Below are 27,317 nucleotides of genomic sequence, written 5' to 3' on the forward strand. Positions count from 1 at the left end.
ATATGTGGGGTGGGACTGCATTATATACTATGGGGAGTTACATTATATTCTGTGGAGTGGCTGCATTATATTCTATGGGGGTTACATTATATTGTATGGCGGGGCTGCATTATACTCTGTGGGGTGGCTGCATTATACTATATGTGTGCTGCATTATGCTGTATCGAGGACTATGGGGAATACATTATATGAAGAACTATGGGGTGCATTATGCTATGGGAAGTGATTTGTACTACATGGGTGACTATGGCGGTGCATTATACTATATGGAGTGTATTATACGGAGGACTGAGCAGTGTATTTTAATATATGGAGGGCTATGAGGAGTGTAGTATACTATATGGAGAACTGAGCAGTGTATTTTAATATATGGAGAGCTATAAGGAGTGTATTATACTATATGGAGGACTTTGGGGCAGATTATATTATATGGAGGACTATGGGGTGTAAACTGTAGATGTCCTGCTGATAACATGATACTGTATGGTGATCTGTTAGGGTGGTTTCACATTAACGTTGCAGGCCGCTAAGCCCCCCGCTCTCTGCCGCACCTCCTTCGGTAGCTCCGCCTACGGGCACATGACGCTTTAGCACTGGGGACGCACACGGCCGCCGCTAAGCCCCGCCACCTGCTGCGCCTCCTCTGGTAGCTCCGCCTATGTGCGCATGACGCTGCATGCGTCCTGCATCCCCTATCTTTAGCACTGGGGACGCAGGCTGTGCGCAGGTATGTGTTTGGCGGTGCATGCGTCCTTTTGACGGTGCGCCGAACGCACCAAATTGCAACAGGTTGCGTTTGGCGCTGGTCGGCGCACCGTCAAAAGGACGCATGCGCCGCCAAATGCATATCTGTGCACGGCCTGCGTCCCCAGTGCTAAAGATAGGGGACGCAGGACGCATGCAGCGTCATGCGCCCGTAGGCGGAGCTACCGGAGGAGGCGCGGCAGGTGGCGGGACTTAGCGGCGGCCGTGTGCAGGCCGATGCTGCGGCCTGAAACACTAATGTGAAACCACCCTTAGGGTGTGTGCACACGTTGCGGATTAGTCTGCGGCTTTTTCTGCAGAGAATCCATATCTCTTGGCAGAAACTGCAGGGTAAAACACATGCATTTTTTCTGCGGATTCCTAGCATGTGTACAGCGGATTTGATGCAGGCTCTAGTGCGGTTTGGCAGTGTGAATGAGAAAGAGAGAGATTGATTTGTATGTCCCGGAACATACACTGCAGCTGCGGTCCCGCAAAAAAGACGTAACATGCTGCGGAAAATAAACCGCAGCAAATCGGCGCGGAATTTTCCGCAGCATGTGCACGGCGGATTTGGTTTTCCATAGGTTTACATTGTACTGTAAACTGCATGGAAACTGCGGCGTAACCGCAGCAAAAACCGCAACGTGTGCACACACCCTTAGTGATCGTTCTGTTCCCATCATTCTTTCTCAGATGGTGGAAAGAGGCCGGGAAACAAGCATTGAACAACTTCAATTTTGACGATCATTTAGCGGCCCGAACTCAGTGCATGTAAATACAATCGAAATGCTTCTGTGTGATGTGCAGTATGTTAGCATTTGGGGCCCCATTTTAAACTTTGCCTAGGGCCCCACTTTGCCTAAAACCGGCCCTGAGTTCTGGCAGAATGCTACTGAAGAGAAATCCTTATTCAGGACAGTTACAGGGACATATTAGACACCCACCTGTAAATAAGACTGTCATCTGTTGAGCTGTTATATTGTATCTGGTACATCCGAATCCCAGGAATATTCCTATCTAGAAACCATTGTATAAGAGCTGAATTGTGGCTCAGTTCAGTAGTTATCACTTTTCGTTCTGGATGATTCATAGAGTCATTGCTGGAGGCTCCAGGCTTGGCTGGTGTGAGAATATCTGAAGGCCCTTTATCAGGTCTGTGCCCCCTTTGACTGGCATTGGCAGGATGAGGTAGGGGGCTCACTGACAGCTCTACCGGTGCTGTGGCATCCCCTGCAGTATTTGACGCAATACAAGTAAACAAGCCGCTATCTCTGACGGTGGTGATGGTGATTTCCAAGGTCCCATTTTCATAGGAGATGGCTCTAGTAGAGTTTGAAACAACCTTACCTTCAGGTGACACCCAGTGAATGGAAGGTTCAGGGTCACCGACAGCTTTGCACTTTAGGACAACAGCTTCTCCTTCCAAGACCATTATATGTGGCGAGTGATGTGTGACTACCGGAGGGTCACACATGAACTCTTCTTCTGCTATACTCCAGAAATACTTCCCTAGAAGATTAATGGGTGATGCACAAGTTTCAAGATCATCTTCTCTGGTTAATCGCCTGAGCCAGAGAAGCTCGCAATTACAGTGCAATGGATTTCCCCCAAATCCCAACACGAGGGATGACAGTGGAGATCCTTTGGACTTGGCGTAGACTGGAATGCGTAAGAACAAAGGATCTGGAGGAATAGTCTTTAGTTTATTTGACGTCATGTCCAGTCTGGCCAGTTTATGAAGGTTCGTGAAAACTCCACTGGGTACAAAGTCAATAAGATTGTGATCAAGGCTTAGGGAGTTTACGTTGGTCAACTTTGAAATAGTTTGCCAAGGAATGTTAGCCAGATTATTGTAGGAAAGGTCAAGGTCTTCCAGTGTGCCTAAAAAATCCTGGAAAGATCCTGGCGAGATTTCACTGAGCTGGTTGTTACTAAGGATGAGATGTCTCAGGTTTTGCAGTCCTCGAAGCTGCTCATACCCCATGGAAAGTATACGGTTACTGTCCAGGTGTAAAGCTCGTAGTCCACGAAGATCAGCAAAAGTGAAAGGCGTGATTTGGCTTATGGTGTTTCTTGATAGTGTGAGGTGAAGTAGACGGGTCATGTTGGTGAAATCCTTTCTTCTAATGATCGTGATGAAGTTGTCGGTGAGCCTTAGCTCTACTGTCCTCCTGTCGATGACGGATGGTACAAACAGAAGTCCAGTTTTAGCACAAAGGATTGCCAAAGATTGGGCAAGGTTCTGGCACACACATCTTTTGGGACAAATCTGAGCACCTGCTACACCCAAAGTGAGTGTTAAAATCCAGAGGATAATCCCCTTCATGATTCTGGATCTATGGAGAAAAAGGTACACAGGTTTAGAATATGTGGGAAACGGCAGGTTCAGGTAGCATCATAAAATGACTAATTCTTAAAATTAAAGAAGTGAGATCAGTGGAGGTCAAACACATGGACTCCCTGGGGTGGCCAGGTCCTAGAATAAAAGTGGGTCCATGAACTTGTTCACCCTCTACATGGGAGGTATAGAAATTGCTAAGCTTCTCTTTCACCAAAACATCATTGGAATACCCATTCCTAACACATCACATCAAATAATGAGTAAGACTCGAGAGGCAGAGGGCAAGATGAGCAAATTTTAATGGAGGAATCGCATTTGGTAGAGATGGGACTTTATGCTCCATATAAAGTACATGTAACTGCTTGGGAACTACAAGTCTCATTATAGATGCTGAGACATGTTACAAGAACCAGCAGATCTTCTTCAGATGTGTTACCATATTATCCATGTCGTCGTGTAGAAGACAATTTAGGGGTCATGGCTGCAAAATAATGTGTCATTTTCTGTAGGTTTTAAGAAAATCCTTGTAAATCCTTTTTCAATATGTGATGTTCTCTGGCTTAACATTTCCAGGTTGTAGACTCTTTCACAGCCACAATGGCTCCCTGTGAATATCATGCAGTATTGTGCCGAAAATACTTGGAAATGACATTGGGAGATAATGACAAAAATGGTGGCACAGAGGTCAGTGGTGTAATCTGACATAATCCGGATTACGCTCATTATTAATAGAGTAGGCATTCTATTACAAATCTGGTTATTGTCGTGGAGCTCATGAGGCTGAGATTTTAACATCGTAGTGTTCGGCACAACCCAACTGGAAATGTTATGGTATAACGGTGGTCTCCAAACTCAACTGTTCTGGCTGTAGCAAAACTATAAACTAGTGCACCTTGGTAGCGAAATGTGAAATCTGCTCATTCTAGAATTGATTGTACTAATTGATTGGTACCAATGTAGGTGTTATAGTCACCATACCCTTCAATAACTGTTGGCCAAACCCTTGTTGGGGAACAGCTAAATTTCCCCCTTATAAGTGCATGCTCAGCATGAATGATCATAGATGAACTTTGTATGGGGGAAGTGGTGTAAGCTTCAGACACCTCTAGTGGTGGTCCAGCTCCCGAAAAAAAGAGTATCAGGTGCTGTAATTCAACATATCAGATACTTCTGTCCCCGACATCATCCTTTAGAGGACAGCAGGGAGACCCCCATTAGTTGGCCTTCGAGTCCCACCAAACCCGGTAAGTTTAGCTGACTTTAATCTATTGTGTACCTTCTCTGCTGATTTAGCCGAGGAAGCACTATAGGATCCCATGATCTACATAGGTCTTTGTTGGGATTTTTAGGTCTTATGAGCACTCAAGCAATCTAACCATTACTTTTTTGAGGAATATTCTTTGTTTACCGTGTTGTTCCTTGGTTATGGCAGTGCTTTTCAGTCAACTTCCCAGCAGTCATGAAACTACAACAGCGGAAAGGGCTTATAAAAACATAACTTGTTAGTAACTAGTTAAATATCATAAAGGGAAAGAAAAACATAAAAAATAGACCTATGGGTTCTGAGCATGAGTGCTAAAAATGCGAAGGCCTAGTGTTTTTTATGTTTTTTTTTCCCTGTTATGATATTTTAATAGTTACTAATGAAGTATGATTTTATAAGTCTTTTCCACTGTGGTTGCTGGATACCTGCCTTCTACCTGATCATTTTCACCTTGGAGTCAGCCCAAGACCCTTGTCACACCCTTATTAGATTGATCCGTTTCTAGATTACGTGGGCTGATGTGAATTTTTTTTTTAATATGAGACTACACCACACGACATGTCTTGACAAGCAAAGACGTTGTATCGGAACTTTGCAAAAGTTGGAGAGTCGTACGTTGCAGATTAGGCCTCTTTCACACTAGCGTCGTTTTGAAGAAAAAACGCATCCTGCAAAGTTGCCCGCAGGATGCGTTTTTTCTCCATAGACTTACATTAGCGACGCATAGTGACGCATTGCCACACGTCGCATCCATCGTGCGATGGATGCGTCGTGTTTTGGCGGCTGTGCGCACAAAAAAACGTTACATGTAACTTTTTTTGTGCGTCGTCTCCGCCATTTTCGACCGCGCATGCGTGGCCGAAACTCCGCCCTCTCCTCCTCGGACATGACAATGGGGCAGCGGATGCGATGAAAAACTGCATCCGCTGCCCCCGTTGTGCACGCCTTTCATAGCGTGCGACGGCCGTCGCACAATGCTAGTGTGAAAGTAGCCTTATGCGTTGATAAAAGAACAAGTCTTTTTGACTAAAAGGCTGCTTTCACATATCAGTTTTTTGGCGTCAGTCACAATCTGTCGGATCGATTGTGAAAAACTGATGCGACGGGTCCATTTTTTCACAGGATCCGCTAGACGGATCAGTAAAAAAATCGGATCCGTCGCATGCGTTTTTTCATCCGTTTCTTGACGGATCCGTTTTTAAAAGTGGATAGATAGATAGACAGATCTATAGATAGATAGATATGGGATAGATAGAATACATAGATATATCTATAGATATATCCATAGATATATCTATGGATATATCTATAGATATATCTATAGATATATTTATAGATATTGTGATAAAACACTCCAGGATCGGCTTTGCTGGGGTCAAAGGTCACGTGCATTCAGCATGAAACTCAGGCGCAGAGCTGGGATTCGGGTGAAACTGACCCTGGGTCAGGTTTATTAATGGTGAAAGCAATGCAAAAAAGGAAATAAAACATAAAACAAATCCTTGCCTGTCCGGCACTAACTAAACAATGGACAACCTAACTACCAACTGGCGGGTTTCTCCCGTCCAGCCAAACCACAGTTGCAGTGGGCACTGCTTCCACTCACGTGTGTCTCTCACACAGACAAGCTCTCTGTGTTCCCAGGCTGAGACACTCACACAACCACCTGGCATCCTTTTATATCCACCTCCCATTATTCATTAGCAAGCAGGTGCGATACTGACCAGACTAGGCCACATAGGAAAGGAATCTGGGCGAGATATACCTGCCCTCATCCACTATTCCCACATGATTCTCACATATCCCGCCCCTCTGCTCAGACCACTCCGGTCGAGCAATGACACCCGCCAAACAGTGCACTCGGGACAGGGCATCTGCATTTCCCATCTGTACCCCTGGGCGGTGCTCCACCGTAAAAGTGTAGGCCTGCAGGGCAAGGAACCACCGAGTCACCCGGCTATTCCGTTCCTTGTTCAAGTGCATCCACTTGAGAGGGGCATGGTCAGTGATCAGCCTGAACTTCCTGCCCACCAGGTAATATTTGAGGGCCTCTAGAGCCCACTTAATGGCAAGGCACTCTTTTTCTACGACTGCATACCTTTGCTCGTGTTTATTCAGCTTCCTGCTGAGATAGAGGACTGGGTGTTCCACTCCGTCCCTCACTTGTGAGAGTACGGCCCCGATACCGGTATCAGAGGCATCCGTTTGTACCACAAACTCACTGCGGAAGTCCGGAGTCACCAGTACGGGCTGAGAGCAAAGTGCCCGTTTTAGGCTATGGAAGGCTTCTTCAGCCGCTAAACTCCATTTAATCATGACGGAGTCTTTCCCTTTTGTAAGATCCGTCAGGGGGTAGCGATGGCTGCAAAATTGGGTATGAACCGGCGATAATAGCCGGCGATCCCCAGAAAGGCTTGCACCTGCTTCTTGTTGACAGGTTGCGGCCAGTCCTGAACCGCCTGAATCTTATCGAGCTGGGGTTTAACAACACCCCTCCCAATTACATACCCCAAATACCGGGCTTCTTCCAGCCCGATATGACATTTCTTGGGGTTCGCGGTTAGACCTGCCTCCCACAGGTCGTCAATCACAGCTTGTACTTTCTGGAGATGAGTCTCCCAGTCCAAGCTGTAAATGACAATGTCATCCAAATAGGCCGAAGCGTACTGCCTATGTAGCCTCAGGACTCGATCCATCAGTCTCTGGAAGGTCGCCGGTGCTCCGTGCAGTCCAAACGGCATATACACATACTGAAATAGACCTTCTGGGGTAGCAAATGCCATCTTTTCTCTGGCAGCCTCCGCCAGAGGGATCTGCCAATACCCCTTTGTTAGGTCTAGGGTCGTAATATACCGGGCTTTTGCTAACCGATCTATTAACTCGTCGACCCGGGGCATAGAGTAGGCATCAAATTTTGAGACCGCATTCAGTTTCCTGAAGTCATTGCAGAACCGGATAGTGCCGTCCGGTTTAGGAATTAGCACAATCGGGTTGGACCAAGCACTGTGCGATTCCTCAATGACAACTAACTCTAACATTGCCTTCACTTCTCGGGAAACGGCTTCACGGCGCGCTTCCGGGATTCGGTAGGGCTTTACGTGAACTGTGACACCAGGGTCTGCTACAATGTCATGTTTCATTAGCGTAGTCTGCCCTGGTTTTTCTGAGAAAAACTTTTGGTTGTGAAGTAGAAACTGCCTGACCTCAGTCTTTTGCCGCTCCGAGAGAGTCTCTGCAACCCGTACCTCCGGTACGGTATGCGAGCAGATGGGACGGGCCAGCTCCGCAGACAAGGCAGACCGATCTTTCCAGGGTTTTATCAGATTTACATGATAAATCTGTTCAGGTTTCCGTTTACCTGCCTGGTATACTTTGTAGTTTACTTCACCAACTGTTTCCTTAATCTCAAAGGGGCCCTGCCACTTTGCCAGGAACTTACTGTCCACCGTGGGGACCAGGATCAACACCCTATCTCCGGGTGCAAACGTACGGATCTTGGCGCCCCTATCATAGATTCTTTTTTGTGCTCCTTGAGCCTGCATCATGTGTTCTTTGACTATAGGCATAACAGCCGCAATACGGTCCTGCATTTGTGTGACGTGATCTATCACCGTTTTAAACGGTGTGACCTGACCCTCCCAGGTTTCTTTTGCAACGTCTAACAGTCCGCGAGGACGTCGGGCGTACAATAACTCGAACGGCGAGAATCCCGTGGAAGACTGGGGTACTTCCCTGATGGCAAAAAGCAAATACGGAAGTAAATAGTCCCAGTTCTTCCCATCCTTGTCTATCACCTTTCTCAGCATCTGCTTCAGAGTTTTATTGAACCGTTCGACCAACCCGTCTGTTTGAGGGTGATACACGGATGTGCGTAACGGTTCGATTTGTAACAATCGGCAGAGCTCCTTCTTTACCCTGGACATAAAGGGGGTCCCCTGGTCGGTGAGTATCTGTTTTGGTATACCGACCCGACTAAACACATGCACCAGTTCCTTGGCAATCGTCTTGGTGGCCGTGTTACGCAAAGGGATGGCCTCCGGGTAACGAGTGGCATAATCCAAGATGACCAGGATATGTTGGTGTCCACGTGCAGACCGTGGAAGGGGCCCAACTAAATCCATCCCAATCCTCTCAAACGGGACTTCAATAATAGGTAGGGGTACCAAAGGGCTACAGAACCGGGGCTTAGGTGCAGAGGCTTGGCAGTCAGGACAAGACTCACAATATACACGAATATCGTGATGCATGCCTGGCCAAACAAAACAGTGTAATATCCTTTCGGTGGTTTTCTGGACTCCCAGGTGACCTCCCATCACATGTCCGTGGGCCAGTTCCAGCACCTGCCGCCGGTAGGGTTTTGGCACGACTAATAGTTGCACCGTATCTTCCCCCTTTTACTCTATCTGATAGAGTAAATCATTCTCCAGAACCATGTAAGGATATGCCAGCCTAGAGCCAGGTTCTACGGGTACCCCATTTATCACTTTTACATTTGTCCTAGCCTGAGAAAGGGTAAGATCCTTTATTTGCTCGCTTTGGAAGTCATCTTTCTGAACTTCTAAATCCGGCAAACGGGGAGGTGGACGACTGTCGGCCTCCTCCTCTTCCCTGGTCTCCTCCGTATCACCAGCCATGACTGAAAACGGGAACTGCAGGTCATTTCCCACAGACTCTTCCCCCGAGTCTTTCGGGGGGACCTCTTCCAGGGGTTCGGCACCCACACGCGCCCTGGGAGAAGAATCATGTACCCGATTACCCGAGGGCATCAACTGATTCTCCCACAATTGCCAGAAGTGGGGAAAATCCCAGCCCAGGATAACATCATGCAATAACGCCGGGACGAGTCCCACTTTATGTTGCACAGACCCATAGGAAGTAGTAATGCATATGACCGTGGTGAGGTACGAACAGTGCACACACGTTACAGAAAATTTGTCTGATGGTCCAGTCGGGGCTGACACCAGACTGGCCTTCACCAGAGTCACCACACTTCCCGAGTCTAACAATGCCACCACATTTTTGCCATCAACAGTTAAATCACACGGTGTCCGGTGTGTGGAAGATAGGCCGATGTTTATTAATGAACAATATTTTTTATTTAAAAAAAACGGGAAAAAAATGGCGTGGGCTCCCGCGCAATTTTCTGCACCAGAGGGTGAAAGCCGACTGCCGGGGACCAATATTTGTAGCCTGGAAAGGGGGTAATACCCATGGCTCCTTCCCAGGCTATGAATATCAGCCCGCAGCTATAGCTTACTGGCTATTAAAATAGGGGGACCCCCCAAAAATAAGACATTGGGTCCCCCTATATTTTATAGCCAGAAAGCCTACGCAGACAGCTGCGGGCTGATATTCATATCCTAGGAAGGGGCTATGGATATTGCCCCCCAGGGCAAAAAATACCAGCCTGCAGCCGCCTCAGAAATGGCGCATCTCTAAGATACGCCAATTCTGGCACTTAGCCCCTCTCTTCCCACTGCCGGTGTTAATGTCACCTTGCTATTGTAAGGTGACATTAAGCCCGGTTAATAATGGAGTGGCTTCAATAAGACACCTATCGATTATTAATCTTATATTAATAAAGGGTTAGAAAAAGCCACGTACATAAGAATAAGAATATTTTAATGAAACAAAACACAACACATTTTTTCAAAATTTTTATTTTTTGCCTGCCAGTCAAAGCCCTCGATCACCTGCAAATTTTTTTTAAAAAAACAACAATATACTCCCTGTCCGACATAATCCCATTAATAACAATTGTCCCATGATGATCTCCCCTATAGAGCTGTCACATCAGCAGATGTGACCTTTCTATAGGCCTCTGATGACACACTGACCGGAGATAACCCTCCAGCAGTGTGTCATTGGAGATAAGCCTCTCGCTTTACGGCACTGCAGCGTGAGAAAATTCTCACACTGTAGTGCCGCAAAGTGACAGGTGAACTCAGGTGACCTGTCGGCGGCAGAGTGATACAATGTAGAGGATTATCTCCGTCATTGTATCACTGGAGCCCCTGCAGAGCAGTCGCATCAGCTGATGTGACAACCCTCCACAGGAGATTGTCGTGGGACAATCATATTAATTGGATTACGTCAGACGGGGAGTATAGTGTTTGTACATTATTTTAATTTTTTTCACGCACAGACCCCCGCACAGACCCGAACACCCCCACACAGACCCCCGCACAGCCCTTCATACCCCCGCGCGGCCACGCATATCCCTGCACAGACCCCACACAGACCCGCCACACCCGCACACACATATAGCCCGCACACACCATACAGGCACACAGTGTCGGCACATGCACAGTTAAAAAAAAACAGAATCCGTCGCCGGATTCCGTCATTTGTCGGACAGTGACTGATCAGTTGCCCATAGGCTTCTATTCTAGCAAAAAATTTTCGACGTAGACAAAAAACGTTCCTATGTCCGTTGTCTCCGGCCGAGCTACAAAGAATTTCTGACGGATCCGTCGAACGACGGATGAAATGTGTGGTCATCCATCACAATCCATTGCTAATACAAGTCTATGAGAAAAAAACGGATCCAGCGGCATCAGTCGCCGGATCCGTTTTTTTCAAAATTCAACGGATTGTGACTGATAGCAAAAAACTGATAATGTGAAAGGGGCCTAAGAGTCTGAGCACCCAAATCTGTTTTAAGTGGCAACTTTATATACAGCAACTTTAAAATGGTCATAGGGAGGATTGGGCCACCCACGAGTCTTTTAGGCACAACAATGGGATCCTCCATGAATGCTTTACCCTTTCTAAAACTTTCTTGACTTTTGCACATGAATACAGGCTGCTGTGATTTGTATGCCAGGGCAGGGAAGCTTTTTAGCTCCAGTCTTGCTGCTTGAGTGCTTCCCAGGCCCCATGACACCGGCTTTAATTTGCTCCTGCACACACAAACGCATTGAATCCAACTGCTGGCCGAATCGAGATTGAAAGTGTTTTTGAAGCAAGCAGTTTCTTTTGGATCCTCAGATACGTTCTGCACCACAAAGCCGTCTCCTAGGTTTTTTTTTCTCTATCTCCCGCCCTTGGGGTGGGTTCTCTTTTCCTCTATTGCCGGCTACTGTTTTTGATGAATCGACAAGTAAAATATCACAAATACATCTCAGACAAGCCGTGAATGAGCAGCAGTAATTGTGAAGACTTAGCCGTAATCATCTTCCTCTACAATTAGCAGCCTTGGATATAAAGCAACGTCTTAATTTGCTCATCTCTATGCAAAAAATGTTGCAGTGACATTGTGGCCATTAAATAAATACACGTCGTTCAGCGTTAACACCAATTTCAATTTTTTTTTCTCTTTATTTGGCTAACCTTAAAAACTCAATGTGCCATACCCTAATGCTGCCAGATAGAACAAGCCTTTAATGAGAGGCTAACGAGCAAATTATCTGTGGGCGAAATACATGATTCAATATGAGGAGTTTATAGTAATGGTTCAATTTCCTCTGCCCGGAGCCAGCTAATGGCTGGGAGAGGGAGGGAGAGATGAGCCACGATAGTGGCAAGACAAGAATGAGGGCGGAGGGAGACAGTGAAAGACAGAATCATGGAGAGACTGGAGATGTGGAGGGATGAGAAAAGAATGAAGACATAGACCTGGGGGAGAAGAAAGGCGGAGGTGGAGGAAGAAAGGTGAAAGAGTCTTGGATAATTACAAAAACTGAGGTCTTGAACTCCAAGAATAGAAGGTTGAAAGATCAAGAATCGTGAAATTATGGAAATCTTTTCCATGTGAATATTGGGAATGTTCAATAACAATGCGGGACAGAATGATGGTGGATAAAAACATAATAGACGAAAGTCTATTCAATAATATTATAGAAACTCCTTTGGGTTAACCATCATGTGTGAAACATGTTACTGAGTTCATCGTGTTGGCCTGGAAAGGTCAACCTTCAGTGGCACTACCAGAGTTGACCTTGGAAGGTCTGCCAAGTTCCCGAAAGACAACAAGGTCTGTTGACTGCATTAGATTACTTTTTTCTATAGAAATAGGAAATTAAAATACATAGGGATTTCTATGGGATTTACTAGAGATAGGAGATTTATCTAGATTGATGAGTTTGAGAAACAAAATGATGAGGAATCAAGTTCTAGTTTGTTGTGTTCTCTTTGAAAAAAGGCTAATACTGAAAATCATTGAATCTCATGAGATGACACAAAGGCCCCCATACCAGAGGTGGCCATATTGTTGGTGCAACTTGTGCACAGGGGCCCAAGAGGTAAAGGAGCCACTTATACCTCCAAAGCAGCTTCTGTCACAGACTCTCAGAGGGGAGCATTATCGTGAATTGTTATACTGTTCTAACACATGGGCCCTCTTCCTGTGTCCACCTCTGCCCGATAAATCGCTGCTTGTTTGACTGATAGTGACAGGTAATTCTCCTGTCAGCCAAAAATTTCTGTATTCTGTATATGAGAGCCAGGATTCTCTGACAATGGCTCAACTTATCACCAGGGGGTAGAAATGAGCGGATCGATTTGATGTGACTCGAATTTGTGTTGAACGTTTGGAAATTCACTGGAACAGGCAAAATCAAATGATTTGCAATTCAATTTGCCTCCTGCTATTTTACACAATGCATCAGCTATGGAAGGCTTACATGACCTGGGCACGACCAGGCGGACTTACCAATAATGCCTATACTATGCTAGTATACTAGCACAACAATAGTAAACAACAATAGTATAGTAAATCCCATCATCTGGTAAAAGCCTGTATAAAAGCTGAGGCAGGAAAGATTGCAGCGACCATTTTGTGGTGAATCTGGATAATGAGAGGACATCATAGCTCACAGTCGAGCAATAAAAATAGGGAGAAGGAGCCAAAAAAACCTCTGAATATACTGTTCAGATAATGATATGACAAAACAGTAGTGAGGAAAAGTTGCATTTGGTTTATCCAGAATTAAATATGTTGAGGTCACGTGAACATTACTAAGGCTGTGTTTGCTTTAAAGAGCTGGAAAGGGGTTCAATACAGTGGTAGGAGACCTAGAAGTTTTATACATGTTTTCAGGGCTAATGGAGTACATGCTATTCACCGCAAATTTATTTGCTGTGAATTTAATCTTTACTACAAATTCGCCAGAATTGACAAATTTGATTTTCGAAAGTTCGATCATCTTTACCAAGGAGAACATAAGGATCAGCCGTTGGAATCAATGTGCCTTTTCCTCTCACTCTCAACATCATCGGCTGGGGAAATTCTGGTGGTCCCCAGACTGTTGGCCTATCCTATCAATATTGTTTGGTTGGATAATTTTAGTCTAATAAATTTGGGGACCTTAAATTCCACAAAAGCTAAGTAAGTGAGATGATATCTTTCTTCTTAGGTGGAAATACACTCATCCTTAAAGATAAACCCTTTGTTGTGCCTAAAGAACTCATGGATGGTCCATTTGTTCCAATGACCATTTTACAGTTGCTCTTGGTCTCATTGAGTCATGCATATTGCACTCAACAAATTATATTCTGAAAGTAACTTCTGGTCTTGTGTCACCATGCTGAGCCTTGGTATCGCTATTCTTAGGGAGCTTACCCATTAATGGTCACTGCAGGGGCACCATTTTTTCATAACAAACTCTCTAAACACAAGCTATTAGTGAACCCCCTTGGCTGATGCGATGGTACATTCGATTCTACCCTTCAAAAGACTGCTTTGATTTGCTCTTCCAGCTATGGAGAGGGGAGGGGCTGTTTTCCCAGTGAGTGTTTGGAGCTGGGAGTCTGCAGGAGACTGACGTGAGGAGAAAAACGTGCAGCTTAGAACTGCCTGAACCTGTGGGATTGTGTATACCCTTCTGGGGATAACGAAGGTGGTTTTCCTGCGTTACTGTGAGGAGCCACGAAGATCTACAAAGAAGAAATTCAGAAGAGGGAGTTCACCGTTTCTAGGAACAGGTTCGGAATCGTCACACAAAGACAAGACCACGTTGCACAGAGCTTCCAGGGAGGACATCGCATCATCTTGCCGAGAACTGCATGGGGTCCCCAGGAAGGAACTGAGACATCAACTTTACTGTGAGTGTTAACCCATGTGTGCACATGTTTAGGGCTTAGGATAGGCTGCAATAGACAGAGCACGGTAGCCATGCAGCCGAAGTAGCAGCGGCCAGTCAGGCTAAAGTTAGAGTTGCAGCATACTGTACTTTAATGAATTGTTTTGCCTTTTGAAAGAATACACTGATCTGTAATAGTTGGTGCACCATGCCATTTGTACGGCCCAGCTAGAGAATATCACTTTTGTAAATTGTTTTATGTCATTGCTTACCCCTGTTTACACTTTCCTAACACTGCATTCCTTGCCTGTAAAATAATTAACCCTTTGTTGTTTGCACCTCATCTTGTGTACCGTAGTCTCCCTGCATTGTGGTGGTCCCCCGGCCATCGCTTCAGTTGACCCATGGAAGATGTTAGCTTTACATTATGGGTAGTCCATCTAAATGAGAGCTAAGGGGCAAATGGTTGAGAAATTAACAGAATGCGTAACGTCTGGTAGAACAGATATGTGGCTACCTTCTGTCACCTTTCATCCTCTGTATAGATGTGTGCTCCTTTACATTTCCATGAATTTCATTGAGACTTCAACTTGTCATGATACAAATTCAATCCATTATCATGACATTACCCTCAATTGGCTGCAATTTCAATATAAACAACTAGGGACTATACATAGGCACACAAAGAATAGGCGTCTCCAGACAGAGTAGCTGACGATCATGTTGTTTCTCAAAGCTGGTCATCTTGTGCTACTCATTTAAAAATCTGTAAAGCTAAGAGGGCAGGTAGGATAGGACACATCTGTACTTAGAAGCCTGCCATGTTCCAGAAAAAGGTGTCTACACTCAGAAGTTGTCATCCCTCTTAAATGCAATTGCCCTTAAAGAAAAATGAAGAAAGTAAGAAGAGCTAGAGACGCAAAGGAATAAATCATTTTGTAAGGACGGTATCAAGAGATGTCTCACAAGTGGTTCAGGATGGAATTCAGGTGGAAATAATTTGACGGAATGAGGAAGAGAAGCCGACTTGACATCGTAATAAGACAGCTTCATGGCCGATGCATCACGGAAATATTGGAAGGCTGAGTATGTATCTGGAACAGTATCTACCGAAATGAAATTGGAGAAGGAATGGATAGAAGTGAACCATATTATATTTATCTTCTGGTGTACGGAACACATTGTACTTGATCTCTACTATAGATAATGGTGCTGTGGTATACCCTGTCAAGCACCGCAATGTATTAAGCATCGGGGTGAGGGGGGAGAATTCTAGATGTCTCCTTCCCAGGGGCAAAGATAAAGAGAGACACAGGTGCTAGATTTCTTCCAGGCTTTTAGGATCTGTGCTGAGAGCAGTGTGATAGAAATTGAAAGCTTTATGGTGGGGTTTTTTGTGCCACATGTCATAATGATTAGGGATTATGCATCAGCCTATAATTATATTTCGAGGTTCATCATCAGCTTCTACGTAATCCCATAATTTAGGATTCTCAATGTCAACTCCAAATATCAAGTGTTTCTTGTAGAGACATACTGTATAAAGTGACTTTCTAGTTTGTATGCAGATGCTGCAGAAATGGTGAAATTTTCATCCTGGACTGAGAAAATGAAAATATATTCATGTAGATGACAGTCCTGGATGTTGACTAGTGTCCACCATTTTTGATTCATCTGTGTTCTCCATAGGTGATCTACGTTGGTGACTTGCAGTGGCCTTACTTAATACTTGTAGATCCCAATGCAAAATCTCCAACACGGCCCCCAACTACAGATTTTTAATAGAATTCATCTTCTTGTATGGTGCAAAAAGAACGTTTGGACCCCCCTTAGGTTCCAAGGACCTGGTACAACTGCAACTCCTGTACCCACGGTACCCACTGTATACTCAGGGGTGTAGCTATACTCCTGTAGAGCTACATCTTTGAAACCACAACAAACCATATAGATGTATCGGACTCTAGGTTGGCCACATCAATTAAGGTGACCCCTTCTTCATGACATGTACAATGTAAGAAAATGAGGCTGGACAATCCATCAAAAGATCATGAAAAAAAAAAATTGGGGCACACAGACTCTAACTCTTTTTTTTTCCAAATCGGTGATGCCAACAATTAACCGTGTTCAAACTTGCCATAGGAACCCATTCTTTCTATGTATGAGTTTAAATCTGAGAACTCAGGACCAGTCTTCCTGGTCAAAACTCAGTTCCAGTATTGGACCACTTCAGCTATTGGTTGTGTACATTCGGTGGCTTTTGTGCATGCGCTAAATCCTCTTGACTTTCAGCCCATTCTCAATTGCCCCATGCTTCTTAAAAATCTCTCCCCAATTACTGTGTACCTGAAAAATACATACTGCTGTGCTTGTTCCTATTCTATTTGATACCAACCTATATTCTGTTCTTCGCCATGTCTTTTTGTCTGCAGTCTGCCCTGAACTCCACCTGACTACTGCTCACAAATGAACATTGCCTGACCTGACTTCACCATGCAATGTTTGACAACATTACTTACTTCCCGTCTTGGTACCATGACTCGGTATCTTCAGTCCTCTGTGCCAGAAATTGCTATGGCTTTTACAATCTGGGACTTCACTGCATGAACGTTAATGATCCCTTGTAAGGATTAAAAGGCTTGTCCCTAAAATGTTACTGTACCATAAGGTTTTAGAAGTCTAAAATATCAAACAGAGCTGATAATCACCATGTTCTGGTCAACCGTTGATCCAGTCTTTGTTGATTGTCTACAGTGGTAACGTCATACCTGTAGCACTCATAACCGCCACAACTAATCACTAGGCTCAGCAGCTCATGGCAGTGATTGGCTGCAGCACTTATGAGCACAGTAGATGTAACATCACCAGTGCAGAAGATCAACACAGAGCAGCGGCATAGAGGCAGCACTGGACAGCATTGATTCCCAGAAATATTGATATACGCTTTCAATAATTGCATAAAATACACCACCAATAATTATAATATTTAATCAATGGTCATAACAAAGGAAATTCCACCTATTTGTATTTTTTATTGATTTCCTTTAAAAAAAATGCATTAATTATTTAGCAGGATTAACATTCAATGTGATCACAGCTGCTTTACGGAGACAAAAATAATTGTCAATCCCATTATTTCACTACACGGCGTAAGGTTGCTGGATTTATGATTTCATTCAGCCCTTACTGGATCATTTATTTGCTTTTGATGGCTTCATTGAGACATCGGTAAGCGATTTCCACATATGCAAGCCGCATATACTCCCAATAAGCCATGATGACTCTATTAAGGCAATTTTGGACACTTGGGTTCTGCATTTATGGACAAACAGTCATCATTGTACGTTATCTGAACACGCAGGAGCTGCAGAACGTGGAAGGTCAATAGGTCCATATTTCCCCGTTTGGTGTAAAATGAAATTTCATCCTGTAGAGGAAGGACATGATGATTGACATCTTATATGAGTATTAGTCCACATCACCTAAACAGCGGAGGAAACCATTTTGCAGCGTCGATCAATGTGACTTTGGGAATGGACAGCACATATGATATAAGTCATCTGCTTTAAGCACATGGCCAGTTAGATAAGTATTTGATCCATGGATGACAGAGGATCGTAAGAAGTGGAGAAGATTGCAAAGCGACTTCATATGGCAATGTTACTAAATGATTTCGGGATTAATTGCTTTGATCTCGTTTCATGGCTGCCTAAAGTGGTGCTTCACTTTTGTAGCACTTTATAAGATCACGCTGTAAACAGTTCTTTCGAGCTATTTACCAGTACCAGTATCACTTTATGCTCCTGGGGTCCTGATGGAATTTGTCTAACAGGTCCTTTTATGTGACAAGGTATGAATGCAACTGCCATATATGGAAAGGTGGCTCCATATTTGTCTCAAAATGGGTCTCTAATATGGATTTTACCAACAAGGATACAGTTGTGTGAAAAAATGTTTGCCCCTTCCTGATTTCCTATTCTTTTAGAAGTCACAAGTTGAACTTTTTGGAAGTTGTATGTCCCTTTACATCTGGCATAGAAGTAACACAGCATTTCAGAAAAGGAACATCACATCAACAGTAAAATATGGTGGTGGCATTGTGATGGTCTGGGGCTGTTTTGCTGCTTCAGAACCTGGAAGACTTGTTCTGCTAAAAGGAACCATAAATTTGAGTCTGACAAAAAATCCTGAAGGGGAATGTCCAGTCCAATGGTCCAAAGCACACTAGCAAGTCCACCTCTGAATGGCTTAAGGAAAACAAAATTAAGTCTTTGGAGTGGCCTAATCAAAGGCCGGACCTTAATCTGATTGAGATGCTATTGCATGACCTTAAAAAGTTGGTTCATGCTCGTAAATCCTCCAATGTGGCTGAATTACAACAATTTTGCAAAGATGAGTGGCCAAAATTCCTCTAGAGCATTGTAGAAGACTCATTGCCAATTATCGCAAATGTTTAATTGCAGTTGTTGCTGCTAAGGATGGCCCCACCACATGGAGTACTGTGTACAGTTTTGGGCATCGGTGCTCAGGAAGGATATAATGGAACTAGAGCGAGTACAGAGTAGGGCAACAAAATTAATAAAGGGGATGGGGGAACTACAATACCCAGAGAGATTAGCAAAATTAGGATTATTTAGTCTAGAAAAAAGACGACTGAGGGGCGATCTAATAACCATGTATAAGTATATAAGGGGACAATACCTCTCTGAGAATCTGTTTATACCAAGGCAGGTGACGGTCACAAGGGGGCATTCTCTGTGTCTGGAGGAGAGAAGGTTTTTCCACGAACATAGAAGAGGATTCTTTACTGTTAGAGCAGTAAGAATCTAGAATTCCCTGCCTGAGGAAGTGGTGATGGCGAACTCAGTCAAGGAGTTCAAGAGAGGCCTGGATGTCTTCCTGGAGGGTAACAATATTGTATCTTACAGTTATTAGGTTCTATAGAAGGATGTAGATCTGGGGACTTATTCTAATGGAATATAGGTTGAACTGAATGGACAAATGTCTTTTTTCTGCCCTGCTAACTATGTTACTATGTTACCAGTTATTAGATTTAGGGGTAATCACTTTTCACACAGGACCCTGAAGGTTTGGATTTCTTTTTCCCTTAATAATAAAGACCTTCATTTATAAACTGCATTTTGTATTACTTGTGCAATCTTTGTCTAATATTTTCATTTTCATTTGTTTGGTGATCTGAAACATTTAAGTGTGACAAACATGCAAAAGAATAGGAATTCAGAAAGGGGGCAAACACTCCCCCCCCAAACTCTTTAGAAGTCCCTTGATCCCAGTGGCATTTGCCAACCAGGACAGTTACCCACATCAATAGGAAAAATAGAAGTGGATCCAGTTCACTCACAGGGCTATTTAAAAATTAGCAAACTTTTATTGCATCATCCTTTAAAAATTCAAGATTACAATCAGAGATCTCAGATGGCACAGCAATGAGAGGGGGTAGTCATTGCTGTGCCTTCTGAGATGTCTGTTTTGTAATCTTGAATCTTTTAAAAGATTATCCAATAAAAGTTTGCTAATTTTTAAATAAGCCCTGTGAGTGAGCTGGATCCACTTCTATTTTTCCTATTGCCTTGGACGCTGTGCAACAGTGAGGAAGTCGTGCTCCTTCTCGTGCCTGGAATTGCCTCTCAGGGGTGAGTTGAAATTGTCTCATTTTTTACTGTTACCCACATGCCTCGGTCCATTTGACTTTCTTGTGCTCCACGTTGGGCTTTGCCAAAAACCAGGTGTGCTCTCACGTGTTGTATTTCTCTAGCCTATAATGCCTCCCAAGACACACACCTGGGGCTTGGTATTGTATGAAAAATTCAGTGTTGCTAGACTTTGGCTTGCTCGACACACCATGACTGCTGTCTACAGTATCTTAGACATCTCCTGGCTTGCTGCCTGCTGTCTCTTGGACATCTTCTGCTTGGCTGCGGTTTCCTACATCCCGCCTACCTGCCTGTGGTCTCCTTTTCTTGGCTGTTCATGTCCCGTGTGCCCCACCTACAGTTGTGGCCAAAAGTATTGACACCCCTACAATTTTGTCAGCTAATACTCAGTTTCTTCTTGAAAATGATTGCAAACACAAATTCTTTGGTATTATTATCTTCATTTAATTTGTCGTAAATGAAAAAACACAAAAAGAATTGTCCTAAAGCCAAATTGGATATAATTCCACACCAAACATAAAAAAGAGGGTGGACAAAAGTATTGGCACTGTTCATAAAATCATGTAATGCTTCTCTAATTTGTGTAATTAACAGCACCTGTAACTTACCTGTGGCACCTAACAGGTGTTGGCAATAACTAAATCACACTTGCAGCCAGTTGACATGGATTAAAGTTGACTCAACCTCTGTCCTGTGTCCTTGTGTGTACCACATTGAGCATGGAGAAAAGAAAGAAGGCCAAAGAACTGTCTGAGGACTTGAGAAACCAAATTGTGAGGAAGCATGAGCAATCTCAAGGCTACAAGTCCATCTCCAAAGACCTGAATGTTCCTGTGTCTACAGTGCTCAGTGTCATCAAGAAGTTTAAAGCCCATGGCACTGTGGCTAACCTCCCTAGATGTGGACGGAAAAGAAAAATTGACAAGAGATTTCAACGCAAGATTGTGCGGATGTTGGATAAAGAACCTCGACTAACATCCAAACAAGTTCAAACTGCCCTGCAGTCCGAGGGTACAACAGTGTCAACCCATACTATCCGTCGGCGTCTGAATGAAAAGGGACTGTATGGTAGGAGACCCAGGAAGACCCCACTTCTTACCCCGAGACATAAAAAAGCCAGGCTGGAGTTTGCCAAAACTTACCTGAAAAAGCCTAAAACGTTTTGGAAGAATGTTTTCTGATCAGATGAGACAAAAGTAGAGCTTTTTGGGCAAAGGCATCAACATAGAGTTTATAGGAGAAAAAAAGAGGCATTCAAAGAAAAAAACATGGTCCCTACAGTCAAACATGGCTGAGGTTCCCTGATGTTTTGGGGTTGCTTTGCTGCCTCTGGCACTGGACTGCTTGACCGTGTGCATGGCATAATGAAATCTGAAGACTATCGACAAATTTAGCAGCATAATGTAGGGCCCAGTGTGAGAAAGCTGGGTCTCCCTCAGAGGTCATGGGTCTTCCAGCAGGACAATGACCCAAAACACACTTCAAAAAGCACTAGAAAATGGCTTGAGAGAAAGCACTGGAGACTTGTAAGGTGGCCAGCAATGAGTCCAGACCTGAATCCCATAGAACACCTGTAGAGAGATCTAAAAATGGCAGTTTGGAGAAGGCACCCTTCAAATATCAGGGACCTGGAGCAGTTTGCCAAAGAAGAATGGTCTAAAATTCCAGCAGAGCATTATATGAAACTCATTGATGGTTACCGGAAGCGGTTGGTCGCAGTTATTTTGGCTAAAGGTTGTGCAACCAAGTATTAGGCTGAGGGTGCCAATACTTTTGTCTGGCTCATTTTTAGAGTTTTGTGTGAAATGATCAATGTTTTGCTTTTTGCTTCATTTTCTTTTGTGTTTTTTCATTTAAGACAAATTAAATGAAGATAATAATACCAAAGAATTTGTGTTTGCAATCATTTTCAGGAAGAAACTGAGTATTATCTGACAGAATTGCAGGGGTGTCAATACTTTTGGCCACAACTGTATATGCTGCACTGACACTGGTGGTCCGAGTGCCCACCCAGACCTTGGGCTTTGAGGATCCACCTCACCTAGTGACTCTTCTACCATTTCACTACCCCCTCATGGGCTTTTTCTGGGAGGGAAATTCTGCAAAGTTCTCACCACCCAATAACAGAGAGGGATGGAAAAAGGACTGGATAATTTTCCCCAAAGGACCTTTTGTTGCTCTGTGCACCCTTGGCCCCAGGTGTAAAACATGATTAGGAGGTTCTAGTAAAAAAAAAAATAATAATTGCCTGCCAAGGAGATGGTCATTTGTAATCCCATCCTGCCATGAAAATACATAGAGAATGGAATGGGAGCGATTAGTTGATTATTGCACCATTTCTTCCTCTCTTCGCATCAGAAAGAACTCACCACTGTAGCATATATGCTCATGTGGTCCATTTGGTTACTTTTTGGGGACCAAAGATATTCAGTATGTTTAGCCTTACCACACATGAGGTCAAGTATTCAAAACATTGTTGGACTGACACATATAACATATAAATCTCCCAACCAAGGTGGTTCTTCAATGCCACGTATTTCCTATATCTTAAGCCAAGAGGAAAGACAAGGAAGGACCTATCTGTAGATGCATTGACCGGAGGTGATCTGATCGCTGGACTGGACCTCCATAAACCCTAAAACGAAAGGTTTCTGTATTGCTTTCCCTCCACAACCCCATTTCTGACCTCAAAATAATCAAAGCGGTGACTAAGCGGCATTTCCATCATTGTTGGAATTGGTAAAAGTTGTAACCCAACTGGGCTTTCCAGCACGTCATCATGTACTGTGTTGGTAACACCATTCCTGGTATAAATGAAAAATCAAGGCTTAGGCAAAAATCAGATAATTTTTCAAGGAAAACTATTGGGCTCTGGCAAGTTGCTTCAATAACTATTAGTTGTGGAGCATTTGTGACCCACCCGCCCCCTGGTACCTGACAAAAAGTCACTTTTGCTGTGATTTTACACCTCAGAGCTTTCTGAAGGCACAGTGGAAAGCCGGGCAATAGTCCAAGACTCACTCCCAGAACTAAAGGTGTCACAGAGCCTGAATTTTAGATTTCAATTGCCTTTCCCTGCAGCGTTAATCAAAGTCTCTGGTTGGGTATCTCATAAATTGGTATTTGGTTGCACCGGTAGACCTCCACTGGTCGGAGAAGGGGGATCCCACTGCACTTCTACTGATGAGATGTCTTACTTGACATATGGGAAGAAAATCATTTAAGGCTGGTTTGCGTTCATAAAAAAATGGGGCAGTGTGGATCCTTTTTACGCACAAGTAGCAGAGCTGAAAGTGGATTGTGCACGGATTTTAGTCTTTGCACATAAAAAAAACGCATTGAAATATCAACGCTAAATGTCAAAATTCGGCTTCTCCCGCACCTGTATGTGTGTTTTTAGAATGCGTCGAGGATATGGTTTCTTTGCATCTTGGCTATGAATTACAATGGACAAGAGATTCCCAATGAACAGTGCTCCTAATGGCCAAATGATTAGGGACAACAGTGGATATAGAGGACGTGCTTCTCATGACAAGCGCTGGGGATAATATTATGTTTATTATACTCCGATATTATTATCTTATGTAAGAAGATCATCCAGATCTATTCCAAGACCTCTACTGGTCCCACAGTGCAGCACATCCAATCATGTACATGCTAATTGCACTTGTAAACAAGACAAATCAATGAATCCATATTTGATCTGGTTTGTAGGCAGGCAGTGTAGACTGTTGTCTGATCTCTTTGAAGTTACTGGTGATTATAGTCCTTTTTCAATCATCATTGATCTTCCAATATAAAACATGAAATAACCAGTATATACTGTATACAGCATTCATGTACGGATAGACCCCATTAGTCATCCTCTATCTCATCATCCTAATATATTAATGGCTTAAACCAGTTCTAGGTTGTGGAACTACAAGTGTCATCATGCCCCCTATACTGTGAAGTTGGGAGCTTGTGATTATTCTACCATGCTGAGAAACCTATTCTGAAATGTTAAAATTGGAAATGACATGAAAGCTCCATCATCTCCCAAAACAATCATCAATCTGATAATAACTGGGGATCTAATGGCCAGGAGGGTGAAATAATCATAATATACAATATATACAATATATATAATGTATAAAGTATATATAAAGACATATATATATAGCTATGTATAGATAGATGTGTGTGTATATATATATATATATATATATATATATATATACAGTATATATACCATGCAGAAAAACTGTGCCAAATTGCAATCTATCAGTGCCAGCTACATCAGTTTGGGTTTTCCTTTGTATTTTCTATCATTACATACAGATATATATATAGAGACATACTATTTTCTGCAAGTGACCAAAGCTTTTAATATAATCATTAGGGAAGGTAATCAGGTTGCAAGGGTTAATACTGTCCAAGTATTTTATGCATCTGTAAGAGGAGCTGGCAACCCAAGAAACAAGCAATTGTTGGTACCTGTTTTGTATTTGTGGCCGATCACATTTTGGTTTCTTGCTGGATTTCTGATGTTTCCCCAGAAGGAGGGAAGTTGAGAGCAGGGGTGTCAGCTCATGGCCTCAGGAAAAGGGGTCTCATCATTTGGAAACTCTTTGGATGTCAGTAGAGATTGGAGGTTCACTCTTTATCTGATCCTTTAAAACTGCACCAAAACCCTAAATATTTAGTAAGGTCATAAGGGACAAAGGTTGGATGGAGTCTACTGACCCTCTGAAGGCTCATCCTGAGGTCAATGATGGTCTCTGAAGTCACTGGAAACTGGTCAGGATGACATTATACTTGGCTCATAGGTAGAACCTTTATATGATAATTCTGGATCAGCTTTGTAGTGATTTTTTTTCCAAGGTCCTAATGATGCATCTTGTTTCTCAAAAGAAGAGGGTCATTGATTAAAAGTGGTCCTTAAGAAAGCAGTGAATGACATTACCTTGGTCCTCACTGTTGGTTAATCCTTGGTGCACCATTGATGTTGGAGAGGTTGTTCTTCAGAAGAAAGTAGAAGGGGTTCATTCCTGGTCAATATGTTATTCCTTCTTTTTTTGGGAGCAGTGCTGTAAGGTCAGGAATTGCACCACCAACGCAAGGGGGCGTAAGGGAGGAGGTAACAATCTGGGAAGTATGTGAGAACAAGCGGTTTGGATGCTTCTAGGGTCCTGCTAGAAAGCAGCCAAGTCTGTGCTACATGACATGGACCTAGAAGACCTCTTTTAAGGTAGATCTATCTTTCCAAAACTGGAGCATCATACAAAATGTGCATCATGGTCAGAACATACTCCAAGAAGAAGAAAAAAAAGCAATCCAGCAGCTCCAAAGTCAGCAGCTGAGCAGATGATTTATTCCAGATGCTCCTCCAGAGACCCCAGTCACGACTCCTGATCCCAGATGCTGTTTGGCAGATTTTGGGAATCTATGATGGGGGAGGGCACTGCACGCCCCTCTTGGATTTGGTAGCTGAATACCCCAGAGATGTGAGAAGCTGTCAGGTCTCTGCAGCAGCCCAGTGGTCCTCCTCTCAGCCTGTCTCTGGCAGACTGAATGTGGGGGAGTAGGATCTGCTTCTTCATACATATGGAAAAGAGCAGGCGCACTCCCACCATCTGACTTAAAGCTGCAAGTCACTGACAGTACAAGCTCCAAAGACTGCAAAAGCCATGGAGCTCGCATATCACCATCATCATCATCAGCCCACTGGTCCAGTCATGTTCCAGCTTGCTAGAGTTCATGACAAGGTGCAATTACCCAGGCAGGCTGCTGGCTATTAGATCCCATTAAAGCCTGTGTTAAACCATGAAGGCAATTCCTAAATAACAGTGGAAGGCAGGGGGGACAGCTGTGCAGGGAGCCATCCTCTAGATGTCTTCATCCTCTGCTGTTTTCCTGGGAGTTCAGCAATGCAGAGCCTGGTGACATCAGTCTACCCCCTATGTCCTGACCAGCGCTCATTACTGCTCCACCAGTATCCTGATATATATTTAACAGGAATCAATCCTTTCCAAACAGAAGCAGTGAAATGAAAGCTTTGCTGAAATTGCTCCCCCTTCCTCTCCTCTCTCACTCCTTCCCAGGAGACTCCGCGCTCTACAACCTCTTAGAACATTGTCTTGGCTGGCAAGGATTATTTGGTATTTCAGTTCCTACATAGTTTCTTCCTATAGAGGACACAGACAGAAGAGGCCCCTGTGCAGAACAAATATATAGGGCCCCTGCAGCCCAATAACTCATCATAATGCACAATTCCATCTTCTTTGGAGGTGCTAGTGGCCCCTTACCCCTTGGGCACTAGGTGTCACCAATGATATGTCTGCCCCTGTTCTTGCAGGACTCTGATCCTTGTCTCAATCAGAACACAGACAGAAGAGGACCCTGTGCAGGACCAATATATGGCCCCCCTGCAGCCCAATAACTCATGATAATGCACAATTCCACTTGCTTTGGAGGTGCTAGTGGCCCCTTACCCCTTTTGCACTAGGTTTCCCCAATGATATGTCTGCCCCTGGTCTTGCAGGACTCTGATCCTTGTCTCAATCAGAACACAGACAGAAGAGGCCCCTGTGCAGGACCAATATATGGCCCCCCTGCAGCCCAATGACTCATGATAATGCACAATTCCATCTGCTTTGGAGGTGCTAGTGGCCCCTTACCCCTTTTGCACTAGGTTTCACCAATGATATGTCTGCCCCTGGTTTTGCAGGACTCTGATCCTTGTCTCAATCAGTTAGAGAATCATTATTAGTGCCAATGAGTTGTCACAGGGCAGCGGTGACCTGTGCACACAGATCTGTACAGCATTACACATTCCTCCCACTCACACACTGCAGACTGGCAGCTTTCCCCTGGGAATCTCTGGCCCAGATAAGCAAACTTTCATGGCTTTAGTGACAATAGTGACAAACAGCTTTAACCCATTTAGACCTGGACAGAGTTGTGCATCACCTCTACCTGTGTCCTCTTCTTTAAAGGGAACCTGTCACCAGGTTTTCCCCATATAAAGTACGGCCAGCACCTATAAGCCCTCTTTAACAGCATTCTAGTATGCTGGATGTATGTCCCCAATCTCCATGCAAGGCACAAAAAAGACCTTTTATTAAACTCCCAGGCATCTCTGGTCTTGATCCGAAGTCATCCTACGTCATCCACACAGTGTCCTCCATCATGTTCCTGCATGATAGAGGACACTGTGAATGACGTAGGATGGCTCATCCACGTTGATGCAGGGAAGGAGGACGGTGATTGCAAGAAAGGAGGAGGCGCCG

At 44.0% G+C, this 27,317-nt stretch overlaps 1 protein-coding gene across 2 annotated transcripts in view; it reads right to left on the reverse strand.

Annotated features, from left to right (window-relative positions):
• The window catches only part of LOC141051912 (leucine-rich repeat and fibronectin type III domain-containing protein 1-like protein), a 78,711-nt gene extending 52,649 nt beyond the window's left edge, over positions 1-26,062 (reverse strand). The window contains exons 1-2 of one of the 2 annotated variants that reach the window (XM_073549037.1): positions 24,992-26,062; positions 1,692-3,083 (exon numbers count right to left, since the gene is read on the reverse strand). In XM_073549037.1, the coding sequence (XP_073405138.1) occupies positions 1,692-3,073 (1,382 nt within the window). In that variant the 5' untranslated portion in view covers positions 3,074-3,083; positions 24,992-26,062. Of the gene's footprint in view, positions 1-1,691; positions 3,084-24,522 lie in introns of both variants that reach the window. The other variant, XM_073549036.1, reaches the window with a different exon arrangement.
• Positions 26,063-27,317: the final 1,255 nt, after the last annotated feature.

Source organism: Dendrobates tinctorius, unplaced genomic scaffold (genome assembly GCF_039654945.1).
Source record: "Dendrobates tinctorius isolate UK_male_01 unplaced genomic scaffold, ASM3965494v1 ptg000158l, whole genome shotgun sequence".
In the NCBI taxonomy this organism is placed as follows: domain Eukaryota; kingdom Metazoa; phylum Chordata; class Amphibia; order Anura; family Dendrobatidae; genus Dendrobates; species Dendrobates tinctorius.